Genomic DNA, 24,464 nt, shown 5'->3' on the forward strand with positions numbered 1-24,464 from the left:
TTTTTATAAATTGTTTCTTTTAAAACACTGTGTTCACAATAATTAACAGATTTGAAATAGCATGTAGCATTTTCAGTCTATGGGTGCCAAATTTGGGCCTTGCTCTAAAAATCAACTTTTCAGCTCGGGCCAGGTGAGCTATTACCATGACTGTGTCCCTTATTTCTTGAAAACTACTGGACAGATTTTACCCAAACATTGCATAAATGTTCCTCCTGTAATGGGTCCAAACTGATCCATAGAGAATATTTTTAACAATTCTTGTGTGAGGTTATTGATCTGGCAAAAAAGCAAAAGGTTAAAAATAAAATGCAAAAAACTTTTAATTTCTTATATTATTTTGATAAAAAAAGTACATTAGATTCCTTCTGGAACGTCATACTTCAAAATTTAGTCAGTATTGGAATATTTCTCATTGCTTTTTAGTAAAAGGAGGGCAAAAACATCATTTTTGGAAGTCAGTATTTTTTAAATATTATGATCTGATTTTAGTGGTTTGTTTTGTAAATTGTTGTTTCTCTTTACAAGGAATTTAGAAGTATGCTAGTAAATTCACTTCATCATTCACTGTTTTTTTTTTAAGATAATGGGGTTCAAAGTGATCCATGTAATCACCCTGAAAACAGAACCTTTTTTACTTCTTAAGTTGAATTTCGAAATATTGTGCAATATTGTATCCAAACCAGTTCTTGTGAGCTCCTATGTGTAAGTGTGTCAAAAACTAATATGGCATCCACACTTATCCAAAGTGAACAAAGTTCAACTGACTGCGATCGCATCATGCTGCACTCGGCAAAGCGCTTTATTTTTTATTATTTGAAACTATAAACATAGGGAACCAGGTTTATTGCTACAATTCTGAACTCTGCAATCGTACAGCTACATAACTGCAGTACATGTTCAAATAATAACTTCACTTTTGCATATGCATGTACCTTGGTATATTTTGGGTTTTTTATGCTCTAATCTTGTAGGAAACCAAAACTTCAATTGATAAAATTGAAAAAAGCTTTCATATTTCAAGACTGCTCTTTAATTCAAATAATTCTGTCCAGGATACAAATTACATTATGAACAAGGTTTCACCTCATGAAAAAGAAACCTAATATACCCCCCACCCCTCATACGAAGTCAACATGTACAAAATATATAGTACATATATTCTACTGGTTTTAATGTTTTAATGCAATCTAACTAAAATTAGACCTATCGATTGTTTCATTCAGTCACTACATGCACCGACGGAATGGAACAATCGATAGGTCTAATTTTAATAAGATTGGTTTTAATGGAATTTATTCTTTAGTAAATAGACATGGTACCTTGTAGAGCATTTTATTTGCATGCTGATTATATATTAAAAAAAAATCATGGGGGAAATGTTGCAACTCTGTTGAAAACAAAATGTATAGATGAAGGATCCACAAACAATGAAGCTTTTCGTAACATTTAATTCTATTGTTTAGCTCACCTGCCCAAAAGGACTATGTGAGCTCTAGCCAACATTTTGCGCCCGTCGTCGTAGTCGTTAACAATTTTTAAAAACTCTTCTCCTATATGAACCTACTAGACCAATCAGAACCAAACTAGATATAAATGCTTCTTAGTGTTCTTTGCATAGAGCTGATTTTTGATCCGTCGAAAAACATGACCGCTGTTACTAAGCAGTAATCAAGGGAACCAAGATTCTAGCGGAAATCAAAAGAATGTAATCCAGGGACAAAGACCAGACATGAAAAACAGAAAACACAACGGAGAACATAAAATAACTAAAATAATACATACAAAGTAACAAAAGTAAATGAGCAACTCGGACTCCACTAAAAACTGGGAGCAAGGACCAGGTGCATCGGTAGGGTAAGCGTCCTCTGCTTTTCTAGAAGCACCCGCCGAGCTGCTCATAAAAAGTAAAGTCCGGGGTAAGCGAAAGAGGAAAGGAAAAGAACTATGACACGTTGAACAAATCAGTTTTCATTGTGCAAATGGATACACCGTAACGAATTGAAAAAAAAATCGTAAAAAAAATAAGGCGCCGGCAAGAATTTTTTTCTCATATAAACCCTAAATCTTTAAGTTTATACAAATTCTGACAGGATTAGCGTGTTTAGCATGATAAGATCTATCTGTAGTCAAAATTTTGTTTTAATCTGTTATGTCATGCTGGAGTAATTGCCTCTTTTCGACTTCTTTTGCCTTTTTTATTTTTTTTTCTTTCAAAAATTTTCTCCTCTAACATTACTTAACCAATTGGAACCAAATTTGGTATGAATGTTCCTTAGTGTAATGATTCATTAAACAACATGGCCACTATTATTGAAAATAGAACATAGGGATCAGACGGGAGTTTTTCGTAAATATCTCCTTAACCGTTGAGATTAGCCAAATTTTGTAATTTTACTCCTGGATCAGTAAGAGTGTTAAACAGGATGAGATCTGTCAGTGGTCAAATTTTTGTTTTAATCTGTTAAGCCATTTTGTATTTATTGCCCTTTTTCGAGTTTTTTTTCCAAACCTTTTATGATATTTCTTTCAAAAACCTTCTTTGAAACTACCAAACCAATTAGAAATAAACTTGGTGTGAATATTCCTTGGGGGCATTCTGCATAGAGAACTGATGTTGGAATTTTTGAACCGTTGAAAAACATTGCCGCTGTCACTAAAACAGAAAAAAAGCGATGAGTCAAAAGTTGTTCTCTTATGTCTCCGAAACTATTGGGTTTTGCTAAATTCTTTCAATTGCCGAAACGATCCATAGTATGAGGCCTATAAAACTCCATGGATCCAAGTTGTGAGACAACTCCTTGTTAGAGTTATTACCATTGAAAAATGAAAAATTACGGGGTTTTTTTTGACAGTTTTCAGCCAATATATTGAAAACTTAGAAAAAAAGAAACTTTCGATTTTTGAAATGGCCCATAAAAGTCGGCATTGGATAAAAGTTGTCGAACAACTCATTGTTAAAGTTATTGCTCTTGAAAGACGAAAAATTATATTTTTAGCAGTATTCAGCTAATATCTATGCGATCTATCCTGGGAGCCTCAATTTTTAACAATGAGCACACATTACAAAAGTCAGCATGCAGCTAATCCTGTTGGTCAATGCTTAGAAAAAAGCGGCGTCGATGTAACCATGGATATGTTTGCGAGGTATAACGTTTGCTATCACAACAAAAACATATTAAAAAACAATTTAAAAAACGCCAATGATAATTGGTAGCAAAAATTGAATTGTAATTTCTTTGTTACTTTTCGACGTTGGTTTACAATCTTAGTTTAGGAAAATAAAGTATTCCAAAAACATATGACAGTGAAGAAAGATAATCTAAAACTACCGTTCGGAATTAGCATCTAATTTCTACAATTGTTTTCAATAAGGGTCAAAATCTTACACCGTTAAATTCTTTTTGAATACGGATTTTTTGTTTTATTTTTTGTCTCAATCATACTAAGTGCACCTTTTCTCTCGTTTGTCTCATTAGTTATGAGACGACATTTAAATTATTCAGAATTACAAGACAATATAGACTTTATCGTGTATGACAGAGAGACCAGTCATCTCGCAGGACGAAGGGAAACAAGAGAAAGGGGTGATGTAAATTAATTAATTTGTGAGAAAGAGAAAGTTCTGAACTTTGAAAGAGTTTTAGCGTGATCTCAGTTTAACATGGAAAATCGTTCTCATTGTAAGTTAAAAAAGATCGACCCTTTTACACTTAATGTACATGCCATATATTGCACCGAATCCAAAGGGAATATAAAGAAATGTCATAACAGTATAGTTGTTTGCATGCTGGCTTAACGACTGGGGACCTCTAATTTAACTTTTTAATTAGGTAAATATATTTGTTTTGTGAGAAAGGAGAAGACTAGTATACAACATCCAGGGGCGTAGCTACTATGCTTGCAAGAGAAACTAATTAAAACAAATCACACCCGTTTATATTTTCGGCGAAAGGTTTCCACATTGATTTGGCCCTGTCCCATCCGACCCCCTTCGTATGATAACTCGGTTGGCCCTAAATGTGTCTTCCCTTTTCTACTGGAAACTAATATTTAACCAAACTATATCTAAATACATACACATTGCATCTTTGTGCAGTGAACTGTCGTAAATTTTCGTTCATCTTCATTTCAGCATCGTATTCTTTTTTTTTCAAGTTTGAACTTTCCCGCTTTCATAAGTAACGCGCAAGCGTATTTTGTTTTCTGTTTATGAGCCAATCAACAACCTCAAGGTAATTTACATTTGGCCAACGCTGTCGGCTTGTTTGTATGCAAATTATTAGTTGATTAATTTGCATGTAATTGTGTATTCCAACAGTTAATTAGACAGTTAAAGGTATCAAGTTTGAGGTAAGTTAGTGAAGTGTCATTTGAGATACATTGTTTGTCTTGTTATTGTAAAAATACTAAGTTTTACCTGAAATCATTTTTATCAAAATGCAAATGTGGCAGATATGATTATTCAAAATGGCGGTAATAAGTTTTATTCTAATGAATACGCAAAATGTAAGTAGTTTTACATATTCATAATTTTAATAATTCATTTTTTGTGTTCTTATCTGTGTTTACTTTTAGCTTGGACATTGGTAACGTGTGCCACGGCGTTTATGAATGTGTTTATATGTTATTTTCTGTCTCAATATTTTGTCTGTCTCGCTGTCAAGTTACTTTACATGACGTCATTTTTGTCCAGCTTTTGAATTGAATATGCATTCAGTATTTACAAACATATGCAAAATTAATTAGCGCAAGGATGCTGTCATAACAAGAAAAAATAAAGTGCATAGTATTATAACGAATACAATTAATGACAAGGCTGTAGACTATAAGCCATTTTCATATTCTTGCCAAAATGCCAAACTTAAATTTGGATGTGTTTTCTAGAGTCGTAGAGTCTAGAGAGGCAAATATTTTTTGTTTGGTCGTCACATTGTGGCATGATAGTCCAGATGTCATGGCTTGTTTATTCTGACTTTTATGCCTTATTTGTACTGTGATATAAATGCCGAGTAGCAATAAACTTTCATTTTATATGAACTACAACTTAAAAATGTATAAAAATATGATTAACAAATTTGTACCATTACATAAATTTTTACTACAATTATTATAATATAATATCTATATATTAATATTAATTTTTTCTGAACTACACTGTTACATGTAGTTACATTTAGAGAATACATTTTTTTTTAATTTGAAATTTAATCTGTTGCATGAAAGCTATTTTTCCTTCTGAATTTGTTAAGCAGGGTCTCTTATCACAGGCAGATCCAATTTAAGGGAGCCACAGGGTGCCCTGGCCCAGTCTTTGTGTTATAAATTTCTGATAACAAGCCCGATCTCTAAAAATTTAAAGGAATTTATATAGAAATCATTGGCTTGTTAGCCAAATTCTGCAAGCCCACCAGCATTTTTACCAGCCATGACTGATGGTCTGGGGTTAAATTCTGAAGACTGTGAATGCCCCTTAGATTGTAAAAATTCAGTTTATTATATAGGAAATCATAAAGCCATAGAGCCGAGCCTCCCCTCTTAGGCTAGTCTGGGGTACCCCTGTTTTGAGAATCTCTGTATCCGCCCCTGTCTGTAATACACTGTACATATTTGTACCAACCTATGATTGTGTATTTCTGCAAATACATTTTTTTTGTTTCCTTTTTTGTGGGGTTGCCATTGGGTACCCTATATACATGTAGTAGGAAAGTAAACATCACAATTTTATTTCAGCCCTGTTTCTTGGTACATATGTTGTGCAACTCCTCTTTAAATAGGCAATTGATGTTGATGAAACTTGTACATTTATATGAAAGTTTGGTTTCTTACATGTACAAAAATGTAAAGGAAGATGATTAATCTCATGTTTAGTAATCAAACTTGGGTATTTACTGTTAACATGTGGTCCAAGTGAACCCATTAGACTGTACCATAGGCCTTCATTTAATTACAGGTTTATGGCTCTACTCAAAAACAGTTACAGTAACATACATTTTGTATATGCAGCAAAAAATCTGACATGGATGAAATTGTTCAGAATGGCATATTGCATTTTAGTAAATGTATCTGCTTGTAATTTTTTTACTGCAACTCAGGATTTAGCTTTTTGAATTTGTACTTTAATGTACATGTATTTAAATGTATATATTATTGTATATGTATTACATTTCAGCAAGTATCTCTTATATGTAAATTTACATGTACAAAAAGCTGAATTCTATAGTCATGAATACATGAATTAAAGTTATACCAAGTTTCCCCAGTTGAGTATTTTAGAGTATATCCACCCAAACTAAAATTGGTTTGCTACATAGTAGAAAGAAATATCAAACCACTATGACTCCTCCATTTCTTCTACATGCAATAGACTTCAGTAAATTATTTTTAATTCAATATTTTATAGTTTAGATTGAGCATACATGTAGGTGGATCCAAAATGGGGACCCAAGGGGCCTTGGTTCCCCCCTTAGGTCAGGAAAATTTGCTAAGCTATGACTGAGGAGGGGCATGATGTACCATAATTTGGTAATATACTTCATTACAAAATGTACATACCGATAGCTAAAATTCATACTTAATGAGTCCACCCTATTGGCTTGGTGAACTGTAACTTTTTCACCTTTGACGTACAGTGTGGAGAAACTTAGTAACATTTATAATTAATGAGTAGTCCATTGAACTCATTCTTTGAAATTGACCATCACCCCGACTACCATGGCTGGTAAAAATGCTGGTGGCCATGGTGGGCTTTTAGAATCAAAAGGGTTAGTCATGCAGTCATGACTAAGGCCTTAGGGGGTGTAGTAACTTTTCTTTGCCTTCTGTTATCTTATTCACCTAACCCTTTGCCATGCCAGCATCATTAGCCCTCTTATTTAGGGTTCTTTAAATTAAAAAAAAAAAATTCTCATTTTTTTTAATTAAGAAGTAATTCAATGTAATGCCTTGGTATAATGATTAAATCATCTTAAATATTTTTACATCAAGTCAGGAACATATTCGAATGTCCTGTTCAAACTATAAAAAATAAGTCATAACCACTGAATTGATGTAAAATTTTATTTATAAATGCTCATATAATGTGTTTTAATGGCTTCAGGCCTTTAAATTCATAAATATTCATGAATGAACAAATTTTTGGATAAAATTGGAAGCTATTAGATATTTTGAAATCATTCCGTGAATTTGATCAGTTTAATGAAAATTATGTTCATAAATATTTATGAGATTTTAGTATCAGGTTGTTACAAATTTATTGAGAAGAGGGTATGTATGAAAATCTGATACAAGTGTATGATTGACATAATTGATAAGTTTTAAGAAATGCAGGGGAAAAGTGTATTGGTCAAGCAGAAAAAAGGATTATTGAAAAAAATAGACTTGTTGATAGGTTGATACATTAATTTGTCATATGAACTGGCAGGTTCTGACATTCTTCCCAAACTGTAAAATATGCAGTTCTTAGTACAGGTATCATTTTTTTTTTTTTTTGAAATATGTTTTTGTAACAATTTTATCTGTTTTCTTTCACTAAACCAAGACAGATGGCTAATTACACCATAGGAAATAATTTATCTAACTAAAATTAAAGAGCTTTAACATCATTGTAAAATTATATATTCCCTTGAAATGATAATTTCTGTTAATAGCATATTCATGCTGATTGCATAATTTTTTCAACAAATAGGCTGAAGTTCTGTAACTGACAGGAATCCACTGTACATTCACATACAAATCTATGATATCATTTAATTCCAAGAATCCAAAAAGTTTTAAATTCTTATAATACATGTAGTTTGACAGTCAAATACAAACAGTATCTAGAACATGTTTACAAAGTTACATTGAATATCACTGCTCTGTTATTACATGTATGTTCAAAATGTACAAGTATAGTACATGTACATGTATTAATATATTTGTGAATTACTATTACAGTCTATCCTCTCATACATAGCCTCATTCTGACTGTTATCCAATTTACATCTAATTTATTCCAAGTCATCTTCATCAATATTTATAGAGCGTATTTATTCATGAAGGAAAGTCAGATGGTACAAACATCGATCTGAATAACAAATGCAAATTGACTTGATTTGCATATTGTTTTGTAGATTGAATACATTGTTCCTGGGAAATTTGTCAATACTTTTATGCATTCTGCATATTTTAGATGTGATAATTATGTCTAAAAGAAATTTGTAAGGCTTGAAAGGGGAAAAAATATTTTTAAATCACCTGGACCAAAGGCATTCAATACAGTAATTGTTTGCAAAGCTTTGTGAAGTTTAATTTCAGTATCATGAAGTCAATACATGTACTACATATAGAATAGAATTACAGTATATGGTATTATCCAAAGTAGGATGGGTCTGACCCACCTCTCATTTATGCTAGAAAAGTTCAGTTGATTACAGCAGCCCCCTTGAGGGGGACTGTTTGATTCTGGAAGGGGGCACTGATAGTTTCGGTTAGGGCAAAATATTTACTTTTTTAAATTTGTGTATCAGAAAATTTATTTTCAAGTGCTATATAGCTAGATTTTTTATATTCATTATACTGTACAGTAAAATATGAAGGCCAGAAAATTATTTAATTTTATTTTCTAGGTATTGGAGACCAGAATATTTCCAAATTTTTCTAGGAAAGATATTTATTTGCAAAAACTGTCAGCCACCCTAAAATCAAATGATTTTCCATTAAGCCAGTCAGTATCTCCTCTCTCTTCCTGAAATTGCTGATAACCACAGTACAATGATATACATGTAGATCTGCTTAGTGACCAGAGTACTGCAGTACTATGTGTACTTGTACTTTAAGTACATGTACAAATATACCTAGGAAGATAAAAATCCACGAGAAATACCAAGGTACAAAATGTGCATAATGTATAAGTATCAGAATAAGATATGTTGTTAAGTGGCTCAAATTAGACACAAATAAGAAAAATGAACAACAGTCACATTTGAAAGGTAAAAAGGAACTAAGGGGACTACCATTAGATTCTTATGGGGGGGGGGGGGGTGCTGGCAAATTTTTTCAGGTCAGAAATTTTATTTCCAGCCTGGTGAAAGTCAGATTATTTTTTTTTCCATCAAAATCTTGGCTAGATTATTTATTTTCCATACTATACTAATTTTTTTCTATGAAAATTTGAATTTGCATATCCGTGTTATCAAAATATGTGGTTCGGGTTCTATATCAAACCAATAGTTACTTTTTATGTTTATTATTGAAGACATTATTAAATGAAGTTCATACTCTATAATACATGGCATAGTCTCTACTAAATCCGACAGGTGGCATTCCTAGACTTGAAATATGCCCTAAATTAAATAGGAAATGTTGCTAGAGACTTTTTAGGAACAAATTTGCATATCTATGTACCGGTATATGAATGAAATGTATAATTGCGATACTCAACTATAGTACGTGGGCTGAGATAACCCCCTGTGCACCCACCCCCCACTCATCAACCAAAAATATAATTTTCAGGTAATAATAAAGCTGATAAAAAAGCTTGTTTGAAGTAGGGTACTTGAAAAAAAAATGCCCATTATAGGTTAAATGGAAAAAGTATGAAATTACGAAAATTTTATGAAAAACTCATTATTGTCACATTGAAACTTAAAAATACTCATCTGAAATGAGAAGATATGTTGAATACATGAAAAAACAAGTACTCAACATGTCTGTTATACACAGTTTATATGCCAAAAATTAACATTTTAGATCATGTTTATGGGTAGGGTGGCAATTTTTCACCTAACTTGACTTGGAAAAGTTCAAATATTTATTACTTGGGCTCATTTGAAAGCTACACACTGTATTGATGTACCATATTACACAAAAGCTTGTTTAAACAGTATTCTGAAAATATGACAATAAGGGGTGATATAGAAGAAATTCTTAAACTTTTTGGCACCCCAAAACGGAAATCTAAGCGCCTAAATTGATCAGATATGTTGCCAGTTGGATACATCATTATCTTAATTATGAATGCCTAAAATACTAGTTCTACCGTGTCAATATGCTGAGAATACTGTTTGATGCTGAGGCCAGTTTTCTAGGGGTGGGGGTAATATTTTAAACATTTTTTGAAAATTCTTTATTGAAAATTATTTAACGTGGTTTATTTATGTAGAAAATTAAATTATCTATCGAATGCCACGTTTTAGTTGAGCAATAACTTGAAGAGTCAAACTTATGTGACTTTCTTTGGAAAAATCGAAAATCCGATTTTTTGCATTTTTTTTATAGACTCTGACTACAAAAATTGCCAAAATTCATAAAAAAAAACCCCAAAAAAACACAGAAGTATTAATTGTGATAATACTAAACAGAAAATACCAAATAAGATATTTTTTACTGAAGCATAAATACTTCAGGGGTTTTCACATGGAAAAATATGTCAATTTAAGCAATTTTTTTCGGTGGGATTAGGGGTACATTTTTTTTCATTTTACACCAAAACCCTAAGTGTTACCACAAATTTGTTGGTACCATTGTAAAGTTGAGACATGTGGCTACACAATGATACCTTTATTTGTTTAGTTTTTTTTATACATGCTGTCCCAGGAAGACTTGGATGCTTAGCTTTTTGACCCAGTGGGGTTCAGATATAGGCTTATACTGAAAGAGAATCCCAGAATATTCTTCGGTGACAAATTGATTCTGTAATTGGAGGTATAAAGGTACCTACATGTAAAAGTCACCATGGAGTTGATGAGTGGGGGTGCACGGTGGACCCTCCCAGCCCGTGAACTACTACACATTACCCCAGTAAAGTCATTTATGTACATGTACATGTATTTATTACAGCCATTGGAGACTATTAGGGTGTTTTATAAAACTTTTGGAGTATTTAAACATGTATACTTTTCTAATTTATGAATCTATGGTGAGCATAGCGAGCCAAATTTTTTTAAAAAGGTTTTGCGGAGGTAAGAATATTAATTTTCAATGTACTAGCCAAGATCAGAATATTAATTTTCTAGCAATTCTAGCAAGTCAGACTTAATATTTTCTGGTATGATGAGGCCAGATTATTTATTTCCTAAATAATCAGGGACAGATTATTTTCAAAACCTGCCAGGTTCCTCCTAAGAATCTAATGGTCGTCCCCTAAATACAAATAAAATATAATTAAACATACATTGTGAAAGAAAATTGAAGAAAATGGGCCAAAATTTTCAGCCTTACGGTCTTCATCTGGGGTTAAAGTATTTAGGAGAAAACTAACAACTGCCAACATTTTTTACGTTTTTTTACATGTATATTTTATTTGTATTTAGTTCCTTTTTTGTGGCTATTGTTCTCTTATTCATTATTCTTATAAATATTAAACCTGCACTTACATGTAGTAAATTACACTGCAGTAACAAGTACATGTACCAATGTACGTGGGGGAGATAAAAATCCATGAGAAATAAAAAAAGTACAAAATGTACATACATGGTAGCTACATTGTAGAAACCAGTATATGTAGGTATAATTTTGCATGGTGAAAAGTTTATATGGATATTTTTGTAAGGTACATGTAAGATTACTATCTGTAGATGAACCAGTAGGATGTACATGTACATACATTTTTTGTACACTCGACTCGGAGTAATTCATTTGTAGGCATTAAACCTGAAAATTTATACATCAAAACATTTATTTTTGTACAGATAAACAATGTATGGTACATGTATAATGTTATGGTGCTTTTGTCCTGGTTGTCTGTGGTTCATTGTTAGTTGGTGTATGTGCACTAACTTACACCTTGAATTTTTATTATTTGGCAAAGCTGTACAGTCTAAAGAAAAAAGAGAAACAGATGTAGATGTACCAGTATTGTCATGTTGAATTTTTTTTTTATCCAAACAAAATAATCTACCCAACAAATGAAAACTTAAAATACATCTTTATTTTATTGTATAAAGTACAATGTATCTTCTCTACTGGGGATTCTACATGTACTCAAGAGTAAAGAAGCCTATAGTACAGTACATGGTAACGTTATTGTACTACTGCACTGGTATTTTGATACATTTTTCTAATTTGAAAATTTTACATGTACATGTTTGAACATTATACATGTATATTATTGATAACATAATAATTGAAAATCTGAAATCTTTCAGAAGTATGTTCTAACTCTTATATGCATTGTAAATCAGTTGTGAAATACATATGTATATATTTTACATGAATTGATGCAGCTTAGTATAGACATACAATTCACATAAATGTCTCAGTGTATGCATAAAGAGATTTAGAGAATTATATATATGACAGCATTTAAAACCTTTTAATGCATGAAATTGCTGTGTGACAGTGCAATTTCACTATTTTTATATGTAACAGCCTAGTCGATTGTTGATTATTTATTTTCGCAGCTCAATAAAACTAGCCACATTAAGGTTAATTTTATTCAGAAAATTTACATATTCAAAGGGCTTAGATTACTGTAGTACTGTGGATGTGACAGTTTTAAAGTAACAGTCCAGATAATTATCAGGCAAAGAACATTTGATTGGGATGTTGCCAAATTTTCATGTACTTTTCCAACAAGTATGAATCTCAACAGTGAAAGAGGACTTATTAATACATGTACATGCAATTAAAGTTCAACAGCTGCACATACTGAAAATACATGTACATGTATTATTACCCCTTTTCACTCTGTCTCTGCAGCTTGAGATCAAATGCATTAGAATTGTAGAATAAGTTTCCTATTGTTGATACATGTATTTAGGCAACTTTCATTGAGTTTCAGTGGTTTAAACTATCTATTATAATGTCTCTTTTCTGTGAAATTGAAAATGTTTTGTTAACTAGGGCATTTTCATATTCTATTTTGTCCTGCATGATTATTGCCATGACTAGTACTTCAAGGAAAAAATGATCAGATTAGAATAAAATGCCTTCATTTTAATACAAACAAGAATAAATTGTGTATTGGTCTGTGATATGAATGTAAATTTCTTGCTTAATTTACATCTTTGTATTGGATGATGTTAATCATTCTTTAGCATTGTTAAGGGAAGGATGAGGAAAAAACTCTACGGTAATATTTTACATGTACCATGTTTATTTCATCTTTGAATAATTTTTGAAAAATGAGAAAAATAACAGTTTAACATCGAAATGGTTGTATTTTGTTTATTATGTACTTAACAGTCTGAAGGAAAATGTTTATACATGTAGTTCCTAAATTATCTATTCACTATCAATTTACAACTGTAGCTCTTGTTTTGATGGTTAAAAGTGTCATAGATGTAATTTTCTTTTAAATCTATACTTGTAACCTCATCTTAACCAAATACTGATGTCTACCAGATGGGGAGGGCACTGCTTCACAAAGATTATGCAAGACTTAGGTGCATTTAAGTCCCATTGGTGTGTTTACTTGTACATAAGTCATGTGAAACGATGCCCAGATCTATAACAACTGATGGCTTTTGTCAGTTTTTGTGCGATTTAAAACCTGTGTAAACTAAACATTCATCTGTCAGTGAAGTGGTGTGGTTTAGATAGGTCTCAGGTATTAATCTACATTTGTTCAATTTATACCTTGAACATGTTTCTTTTTAGACAGCATGTATACTAGGATGTGCAGAAAAAACAGTTTTGTGTGGTTTCAATGTTTGTTGGAAATAAAATGTGATGATTTATTTATTATTTTTTTTTTTTTTTTTGAAAGAGAGAGATTTACATGTATTTGCTTAATATTCCATGACAACTGTAACAAGATTGTACATCTTGTATTTTAGTAATATACTGAACAAGAGGTGGTTACGGAATAAGTGATGGAAATAACAGGTTCTAACATTCCTTTAACATTGGTGTTAATCCTCAACAATCAATCAATCAATCTTACATTCTATTTCTTTCGGATAACCATTCGCCTTCAAATTTTAATGCTCTTTGTACAATGTGGCTTATGTATATTCTATTGTTAACGCTAGTTTGTCCATCCTGTTCCAAAAAGTTCCCTATTTTCTTTCAAAAACCTCTAAATTTCAGATAAGTCCCTACCCTTGATCTGAAAAGAATTTTATTAAGGATACAGTGGCTTGAAAGCAAAATTTCAGCAAGCCCGCCCCTATTTTTTCCAGCAATGACTGATGGCCTGATCCCAATTTTAAAGACTGAGATTTGAAGCCATTTAGAAGTTACTGCCCTTTTTCGACTTTTTTTTGCTATTTTTAATGTTATTTCTTTCAAAAATCTTCTCCTCTGACCCTACTTGAAAAAATTGGAATCAATTTAGTATGAATGTTCTTAGGGTATCTTGCTACAAAAATTTGTTTAGATTTTTTTATTTGTAAACTTCTTGTTAAATTTATTGCCATTGAAAGACAAAATTCAACCAGGTGAGTGATTCAGGCTCCTGGGAGCCTCTTGTTTTATATACAGTCCCTGAACCGATCTGTGCAATGATTTTATGGATTGATGACCCCTGACTGATTGATCGCTGACATATCGATAAGTGGTGACTGATTTGATTGCAGTTTTGTAATGTAAAATGATACATGATCTGTTAAAAATAAAACAAAGGTAATAAATATAACTGATGTTTAAGTTTACTGCATTATGTTTATATGTGTAAAATTGATAAATAAAACAACGAAATCTGTAAAATATATTGACCGCTCTGTGGTCATGTGATGCGATCACAGGTTTAATGAATCTGTTTAACAGATTGATGACTGATTGGAAACTGATAGGTGATGGATTATTGATCGCAATTTTTGTTGCAAGGACTGGTTCAGGCACTGTACCCACTTGATGAGTATTGCATATACATGTGTTATGACTAGCATGTCAGTGCATCCATCTCACTGCTTCCAGATGACTTTCAGCTTGTTTAAATCGTTCCAAAATTAACACAATGTTTTGGGCAATAAATTACCAGTTAAGTTTAGTTATGGTATATAGTATACATGTATTGTATAGATAAACACACAATATAAGATTTTACATGTCTGTCTTATGATTATTTTTGTACTTTCAGGTTATAAAATGAATGGAGAAGTTTCTCAAGCAGATGGAGGAACAGGAGGAGGAGATGCTTCTAAACAACCTCTAAATCTGGTACTAACTATGATGATGTTATATGTAGTACAATGTACATTTACAATAAGGATGCTTACTAACATGTACAAAATATACATGCATGTATTACCTTTGATGTCAATTGCAAGTCTTTAGAAAACCAAATTTACAGTTGTTGCTGATAAAGAAGGCACGACTGTCCAATGAACTGTACCATTGCCTGATACATGTAGGATTATAGTGCCCACTGAGGCAAAGACATCCAAGTTGAAAGCAATATAACTTTCTAAGTGATGTCAATTCAATGATTATGTCCTTTACATATTTAAGCAACTATTGTGTTTATTTCATTGGAAAATTTAGAGCTGGCATTACTGTGTTGTAATTCCTTTAATATTTTAAAAATGCCCTCTTATCATTTTAATACATTAATGAATACCATATGACCAAATTAGAATTACTCATCCTCAGATATGAAAAAGAATCAGTCATATGTGTCATATATCAAAAATTTCTTAATTTAGTTGTCATTTATTATTATAGATTTGTAGATTTTTTGTCTTATATTTTTGTCTTATCATCATTGAATGTACATGTCTCTTTCTTGTTAAGAGGCTGTCCATGTGAAAATCAGGCAGATCCTATGATATGAGTGGCACAGGATAAATTTTATCCCACTGAATTTTTTGTTCCAATGTAATGTATATACATGTATCATATGTACATGTATGCCAAATAGTATAAAGTTTGCTTTGAATCAACAGTGGGTGTCACAGAAAAATAATTTTAAAGATCCCCAACAAAGCAACCAAATTTTGCTTAAATTAAAGTTATCTCCCTTTAACAATGAATGTCAGTGCTTTCTTTGTAATATTTTTCTTTTATTTTTGCAATTAATTCAAAACAAACATTCAACTTTGAAAAAGGATGCATTTGTGATATGAAACATGTGAAATTTTTTTGGAAGCAAAATTTGTCATGTGCCACTCATTGCCTGGTTTTTGCCTGGACATCCTCTTAATATTTTATCATAATTACCTTCAGGCGAATGCTTCCAGTGCTACTGCAGCCATACAACAACTTCAGACAGCCCTGTTAGCTGGACAGCTCCCTCTAGCTACTGGAGCTACTCAAGGTGGATTACTCTTACAGGGAGGATTTGGTCAACCTGCTGTGGTAAGTAGCTTCATGTTTAAAAAAAAATGTATATGATGATCATTAACAATATCATTTGTTATACATCAGTAGATTTGAAACCAGACCAGAGAAATAACTGAGTTGAAATTCATTTTCTGTTTTAAAATATTTAAATATTGAATTTGCTGTACATTTTATATCAATTATGTAGAGAGTGCCGAAATAAACTAACATGAGGTAACATTTTTAAGATATTCTCCATGTATTAAAGGTGAACTATATTCAAATTAACATGCTGGGTGTTATAAGATGCGTTCATGTATACTGGTGTTGTTTTGTGGCCAGCTACAGCCTGCCCTGTGAAGGTTTCTTCATCATTCATTGAAGTCCCTTGAACTGACATTTTTCATCCTGGTGGGGTTGTTGTCAATTTGAAATATTCACCATATCTATTATCTTTATACTTGTATAACTTAAGTTCTTGTACAGTAATCAAGGATATTTTATTGCATTGTCTGTTATGCATGTAACGTCAATTTTAAGTCACAATGAATAAATTTAAAACAAATTTTAATCTGCCTGTCATTCAAGTACCATTTTTGTAATTTGCTACATGTGTCATAGTGAAGTCAAATGATACCAGTAGTAGAGAATGTTTGTATAATGAAATAATTGTTTTTTTTAATTTTTAGGTACCAGTTTCTGCAGGATTTGCTGCAGGTCTACAGTTGTCTGCTACAGACATTCAACAACTTCAACAACTGCAGCAGACACTTCAACAACATCAACAACTACAGTTACAACAGGTCCAAACCAGTCAGAACCAGTCAGTGGCAGCTCAGCAGACAACACAAGCCACACAACAGATACAGGCTGCACCTGCTGTAGCAACATTACAGGGGCTAGCTGCTGCAACATCACCACAAATTGTTTTAATCAATGCTTCACAACTAGGGGGTGCTGCACTGCAACCATTTATTATTCAAAACCAGGTACTTTGTTAAGAAACTATCAGCATATGCTCGTTTGATATTAATTTTGAGTATGTGAAAATGGTGTTATCTGATTGTCTTGTTTCTGAAAATGAAGCATATTCTACATTAACTAGTAACTCATAGCCATATGTTTCCTGCTACCGCAAAAAAAAGTTGAAGTGCAAAAGTCCCATAACTCCTGTTAAATTTTTCAAATTAAAATGGCAGGCCTATATGGTCAACTACAGATGGTGAATAACAATCCTACAAAATTCCAACAAAAAAAATCTGTCAAGCGTTTCTGAGGAGAGGTGTCCACAAGTGTGACTGGACGTATGGATGGACAGACACTGGTATTTCTGTGTCCCCTTCAACCTGTGAAAACTGTTTTACAAACAATGAAACTGTTTCTCATATTTTAAGAAAATGTAAAATGATACACATTATTCTGTTTGACAAAGTTTGTGAAGATAAGCAATAAAGAAAGTTGATGTATGTACAATATTTAAATGAAATAATTAAGTCCTTAAAAAACAAAATCTACATTAAAATAATATACTTGACATAAATGTATATTAGTTGCAACAAAATAATCACAGAATTTTCTGGATATACACTCTAAAGGTAACAATTAAACATGTTAATCAATGTTATATACAAGAAAACAGTTTTATTTTGCTGTTTAACAGGGGATACCAGTATTACAGAATTTAACCCTGGCTTCACTGGGACAACAGCCTCAGCAACCAGCCCAGCAGGTTTGTTAGAAATCGTCATCACCACTTCTATTTATGTGTCAATACTATGCTTATAATATGATACATACATGTACATGTTCATTTGGAAATTTATTATTCATATTAAAAGCAGCAGACTTTAATCCTCCCAAATCCTTCTCTAAATACAAATGGCACAAACTGAAAGTTGTAGTGACAAAGAAATCATAAAACACAGTAAATCATAATACCATCTAGAAACACAACTAATTATGATAGAAGGTACAATTTGGATGTATCATAAGATAAACATTGTAATTTTACAGTGTGATATTTTGAATCATTGTTGAGGGAGAGTCCAGTTTGAAAGCAATTGGAAATATATTATTTTCCTTAATTGTATGAAAATAGGAGATATTGTATGATTACCAATGAGTCATCTGCTAAAAGTCAAAGTGGTGTCCACTAGTGTAAAAAGATCTATACTTTATGTACCCATTTATACTTGTATCCTGAAATAGACCTAAAACAAGAAGACAATATACATTTCATTTTGTTTTCTCAGGTACAACAACCTGCTATACAACAGACAACACCCCAAACAGCAGCCCAGGCCACACCAGCTGCTACACCTATCCTACAGTCACAAAATGTATCACAACAACTTAAACAATTACAACAGCAGCAGCAACAACAACAACAAGGAGTGGAGAGTATTAAAGACTCAGATATGGAGGAGGAATCCATGCATCTTACAATTCAGCCGGTTAGTGTAACAAACAAACACTTACATATAAAGCCATTCTCGGTTTCTTTAGAGATGATTTTTCTCCATATATATGTAGCATGAACATCATTTTCAACCAGAAGCCTCTGTGGCCAGAGGGAGCATTGCCTTACATTTATATACTATAAACTTATTTTTTTTCATGCTTGTTGATTTTGCAGATTCTGTAAAATGTGAACATTGCCTGGTATCACTTCTCCTGGTTTTAATCAAAATTATTGTCTTGTCGTGTAATAAAAAATCTAATTTTAGAACAAGTATTTTATTTTTCACCCTTATTTGACCAGCATGAAAATTGTGAAATTAATACAGTTCAGTTCAATTTAATATTTTTCTTCTGTCTCACCTTATATGGTAGATAAATATTCAGTTGTTTATAATTTTATGTTGTACCTATTGAAAAAAAAAACAACATGAATATTTAACACATAATTCAAGAACTTTTATATTTAGGTTTTCATTTAAGCCTCAAAGCTTTCAATGGTAATTTCGCATTCAGATTTTAATTTGTAATTTGATCAATACACAAAAAACTTACTGAAGTATGTACTCTACAAACCATAGAAATCCAAAATATATATTGAATCTTGAATAACATTCATAAACATTTCAGGAAGAAAATATTGATTTAGAAGAATTAGAGCAGTTTGCAAAGACATTTAAAAGGAGGAGAATAGAGTTAGGTTTGTATCAAACAATAACCATTTAGTTTATATTCTACTGGAGTGAAATATGTCATGTAATCCTGCAATTTGATTGGTCAGCTTGGCAGGGTATACAAGACCATGTTCCCATGGTAGACCCAGGGATATGGAGGCTGAATTAAAAGTTAGTATGCAATGATTATGTGGGGAGTCAATGTCTTTTCAAATAAAAAAAAAATCAAGAAAAATAATGTTTTCTCATAAAATGTTATAAAGATGTGTAACATTACAAATGACATGCTTATATGACATCAATAATGTACAGATCTCAACTAAAAAAGAAGACACTCTAGTAGAATATATTCAAGATATTCAAAGGAGAATATGGTCTTATATTCACCTATGGATGAGGGAATATATTAGTCTGTATCCCCTGTGAAGAATAACAAATATTATCTGTGGTCAGTATAGAGTTTGATGATAAGTATCACATGCAGTACTTGATAAGATGTAGAAGTAATACTAATGTTCTGGAAAACTCAAACAAAACAACAGAGATGAACAAGATAAAAGATATGTTTCTCTAAAAATACATAAGAATGAATCTCTCAAAGTAACTTTTCTGGTGGTCATTGATACTTGTAAAATGTTTTCTAGTGGAAAATTCTGAAGATATGGGAACTTAGGTAGCAAAAATTAAACAAGATTTTTTATTAAAAAAAAAAACCAATGTTTCTCCAACAAAAAAAATAAATTTGGTTAAAGAAATTAAAATTGACAATTTTGATAAGTGTGATAAACAGAGTTGTAGTTTCCACATCCTTATAAAATGTACTGGTGCAAAGAAGTAAACAAAAAAAAAATCTCACTCAACATAATTAACATACCTCTGTACAAATATAGAAAAGTAAGGAAACTTGTATGGAATTAATAGTTTATATAGACATAGAACAAAACCCTTGTAATCAGGTTTATCCAGTACGTGTAACCTCTTTTTGACATTTTAAAAAAATTGTATTCAATTTTATTATTATATAAACTTGATTTAATTTGTAGGTTTTACTCAAGGAGATGTGGGTCTTGCTATGGGAAAGTTATATGGGAATGATTTCAGTCAGACCACCATATCAAGATTTGAAGCTTTAAATCTTAGCTTTAAAAACATGTGTAAACTTAAACCACTACTTCAGAAATGGCTTAAAGATGCTGACTTGTTGTCAGCTAGCCCAACCACTCCTGTCTCTGGGGGAACAACTATGGGCAATTTGTCACCAGAAGCAATCGCTCGGAGACGGAAAAAGAGGACCAGCATCGATACATCAGTTCGTGTTTCACTTGAGAAAGCATTCCTACAACACCCAAAACCATCCTCAGAAGAAATTGCCAATCTTGCAGAGGACTTGAATCTCGAAAGGGAAGTTGTGCGTGTTTGGTTCTGTAATAGGCGACAAAAGCAGAAAAGGATTAATCCTCCATCTATGCAGATGAATGTGACAGTAAATGCCCAGTTGAACTCTCCAACAAATACATCATTAAATCTCTCTGGTTCTATAAACCAGCTTATGGCTCAGTCTTTAGCAGGGAACCAGACACAAGTTGTTCCAACTGCTTTAATATCTAAAACAAGTGCTTCTGCTGCAAATAAAACTATCACAAATCAAGCTTTAAACAGTGTACAAACCTCTTCTGCTACTGGGATTCAAGTTCCCCTTTTAAGTAGTAACCCAAAGAAAGATCTGACTTCAATAGACTTCTCAAATGCTACGGAAGCACTTAACTTTTCACAGACTGAATTATCTTTGGGAAATGACAAAGCCAATGGTATTGCTTCTGTAACCTCTCAAGTTCTTCCTGTTGCTCTCACCATGCCAACAACATCACCTCAAAAGGTCATGACATCCGGTGACCTCACATTGACTCAAAATGGTGCTAATGGTACATGTTCCACCAACCAGTTATTCCTTACAGCAGGACTGTCACAGCTGCCTGCCTCATTAACAAACAGCCAATCAGATTTGATCACTGCAACAACTACGTAGAGTTTATCATGGTTTTCATTGATTTTTAACTTCTGGTATTGTAAAACTGTTTAGTTAGGACTTTTCCATTTGTAGTCTACTTAAACAATTATTGATAAAATATTTTTTATTCTAATTTAGAATACATGAATTATGCAAGTTTAGATTATACTACTAGTTGTTTGAATCTGCTAGCACCTTAGCATTTTGTTTTAACTTTTACGAGTTGTCACTCTCATTTGAACCTTTTTCGTAAATGTGTCTTCCTGCTTAAAATACTGTCTGTTTGTCCATATCTGGTATCTCAAATGTGTTTTTTAGTTGATACTTAAAACAAATATTAACATTTGTTTTTTTTGTTTTTTTTTTCAATTATCATTATACTGGAAACCAACTTATTTTTGTAAACAATTGATTTTTGCTGATTTTGCAAAAAATGAATTGCAGCAAATATATCTCTTTATTACAGGAAACATGTTCATCAAAGTGGAAGATTTGAAAAATAAATAGAAGTGAAATCGGATTTCACGAAACACAAAAATTAGTAGATTCATCTTGGTTAACAGTATTTTGCATATTACTACATTGAAAATGTTACCATGGTTAAACCATTACTGTCTTTTAATAAGTTTGTTAAATTGAACAGTCATGACATGTACATGTATATAAAGTAGAAGCTGTACCCTCAAAACATGAGGTATGTGAAGAAGGCACTTTTTAAATTTATATATGGGAGGCTAGATAGCTTAAAATTGCTCTATGGGTGAGTTCCCTTTGTAAGAAAGTGCTTTCTCCCCGAACCTTATATGTATATGTTTTAATGGAATAGCCCTAGTATTACATATCAGTGATTGTTTTCACAAAAAATTGTATGTGTAAAGCAGCCATCAGTTATGACATCATAATAGCATATAACATTGTGATGTCACAACTTATGATAAATTTTACACTTAATACGCCTTATTGAAACTGACTGTAGAAGAAAGGATGCTTTTCTTGTTTGTTCGTTTTTTTAGATAATGTTTTTTTTTTTTTTTAATACAAAATACAGTACATGAATTGCTACATGTACAATATACATGTTTCTTGTTTGCATAATCCTGTCTAATATGTATTTTGAGTATCTTTTGTTCTTTCTACCATCAAGTAATATTTTCCTTGTTTTTATAATTTCTATCAGTTTTTGAGGTGTTTAATTAAATTATGAGAAAGTCTAGGCTTATATGACTAAATGGTTTTCCTTGAAATTAAGCTTGGGAATGTGGAGGAAAATAGCTTGATATTTCTAATAAAAAAAATCAGGTGTAAAATGGTTCAAAGAATGAAAAAAAAATGTTGGCTGCAACTTTCTTGTACGGCTGTTACTCGTACTTAACATGCTATCAAATTCTTGAAATATTTTGTTACTGTTGTACTGGCAAGAAATCTTCCTACAAAAATTTGTCTTTTTTTTTTCTATTTAAGAGAGTAGATAAGAGATTACAAATTCTCTTCTTGTGTTGGTTAAAAAAACAGTATTTGCAATTACTGAAATGATTCTATATTTTAGTTTTTCATTTTGTTAGGAATTTGAACAATACATGTATTTCTGAATTGTGACTCAACATGTGACTTTAAGAAAGTAAATTGTATAATTGTCTGGTCACGAAGACAGGTTTGACTTTACCTTTATTTTGTTTCTGAGTTTCAAATTTACAATGTTAAAATGTTACTAGTTTTAAACTGGTTATCATATACATCTTGATCTTTCTGAAGCTTTTCAAATTACAGAAAGAATAACTTTATATTAGATATATTTATTGCATGCACATTGCTATTGAAGAATTTTAGCATAAATTGACTTGTTTTTGTTTCTTTTGTTAAATTTGGCCTATGGTCATATTATGTTACATAGTAAAATAATATACATTGTATCAGAATTTAGTTGTTTATACACCTACCTTCAAACCAATGTCTTTCTGTGCACACACCATAAAATAACTCTATGCTTTACTGTGCAAAGCTTGATAGGACCACCGGGGTTGAACCAAGAACAGTTAGGGCAAGAATGGACACACTATTCAAGCATGATATAACACTGAATTTTGATTCTGATTTGATATTTGACACAGGATTAGATCAAAAATAAAAATAATCTAATTCCATCCTTTCTTTTGTGGTATAACACCTTGATACAATTTCCAAGAGATCCATCCTCACACAGGTAAGTCCAGACATAATGAAAAGACTTGTTTCTAGCCTTTTTAGACTATGATTTCTAAACCAATGAGGTGTCAATCCAGCCTTCCTGTCATATAGCACCTTCGGTGTAATTTCAAAAAGATCCATACATTTGTACTCAATTTATTGTCTTGAAACCAAATAATCTGCAAACAACAGCAGCATACCATTTACAATTTATAAGCATTTTTTTGTGGTTATATAAATATGATTTGAATAATGTTTACATATAATATTTCTTTTATGAAAGGAATCTTCAAATTTTTTGCATATACAAAAAGTAAAATGTGTTTGTGTTGTCATTTTTACTCAGTTTCCCATAGTTATTTTAGTGTAAACTTTTGCAGATGTTTATTTTAAAATTCATCGAACCCTCAGTTATCTTCAGGGAATAGAATTGACCTTCGCTTGATTGAACGACTTTGAACTGGTAGTTAACTGGACAGTTTAACAATAAACTTTCAACTTTTCTAAGGTATTTTTATCTATGTTTGATAGAAGGTTTAAAATGTTTTGTTAGTTCTCCAATTAAGTTCCTCATGTGATTGTCATTAAATCAAGGAAAGATCAGCTGTCTTCCCTCAAGTTAATTACTTTGAAAGTATAAAAATTCATTGATACCAATTTCAGTAGATTTTCGTAGATTAAGGAAGGAACTCCAGTTTCTGGATTGGAGGTTTTCCGTATACACATCTATGGAAATCTTCTTTCCGTTGGGAACCAAATATCATTGTTTGGTCTACCCGCGAACATGAAAATTGGAACCCCATGAACAATAGCAATTTCACAGTATATTACAATGAAACCTATCAACCAAACCTCTTTTGGTCTTTAAAATATGTTTGGTATGGACAGTTGTTCAGTTTACCCAGGTTCATAAAAAGAGACTTTCAAAAGAACCTCGATTTCAGGGTTTATTGTAG

The 24,464-nt window shown here is 31.9% G+C and overlaps 1 protein-coding gene across 3 annotated transcripts; it reads left to right on the top strand.

Annotated features, from left to right (window-relative positions):
* The first annotated feature begins 4,249 nt into the window (after positions 1 to 4,249).
* On the top strand, positions 4,250 to 23,232 carry LOC148617717 (uncharacterized). 3 transcript variants are annotated; one of them, XM_088585245.1, is made up of 8 exons: positions 4,250 to 4,353; positions 15,005 to 15,084; positions 16,090 to 16,221; positions 16,875 to 17,174; positions 17,846 to 17,914; positions 18,438 to 18,638; positions 19,273 to 19,342; positions 20,360 to 23,232. In XM_088585245.1, the coding sequence occupies exons 2-8, from the start codon at positions 15,013 to 15,015 to the stop codon at positions 21,340 to 21,342; spliced, it is 1,827 nt and encodes a 608-aa protein (XP_088441371.1). In that variant the 5' UTR covers positions 4,250 to 4,353; positions 15,005 to 15,012; the 3' UTR covers positions 21,343 to 23,232. The 3 variants fall into 3 exon arrangements, with proteins under 3 accessions (XP_088441371.1, XP_088441369.1, XP_088441370.1); XM_088585243.1 differs by lacking the exon at positions 4,250 to 4,353 and adding an exon at positions 4,460 to 4,509; XM_088585244.1 differs by lacking the exon at positions 4,250 to 4,353 and adding an exon at positions 12,969 to 13,054.
* The last annotated feature ends 1,232 nt before the right edge of the window (positions 23,233 to 24,464 follow it).

The sequence above is a fragment of the Perna viridis genome, chromosome 5, assembly GCF_037379345.1.
Source record: "Perna viridis isolate PV_CMFRI_1.1 ecotype Kerala chromosome 5, ASM3737934v1, whole genome shotgun sequence".
Lineage (NCBI taxonomy): Eukaryota > Metazoa > Mollusca > Bivalvia > Mytilida > Mytilidae > Perna > Perna viridis.

Bases quoted from the DNA above. Each gene is read 5' to 3' on its own strand.
- LOC148617717 (XM_088585244.1), top strand. The intron at 17,915-18,437 runs GTTTGTTAGAAA...TTGTTTTCTCAG, and splicing joins CTCAGCAACCAGCCCAGCAG to GTACAACAACCTGCTATACA. The intron at 19,343-20,359 runs GTTTGTATCAAA...TTTAATTTGTAG, and splicing joins AAGGAGGAGAATAGAGTTAG to GTTTTACTCAAGGAGATGTG.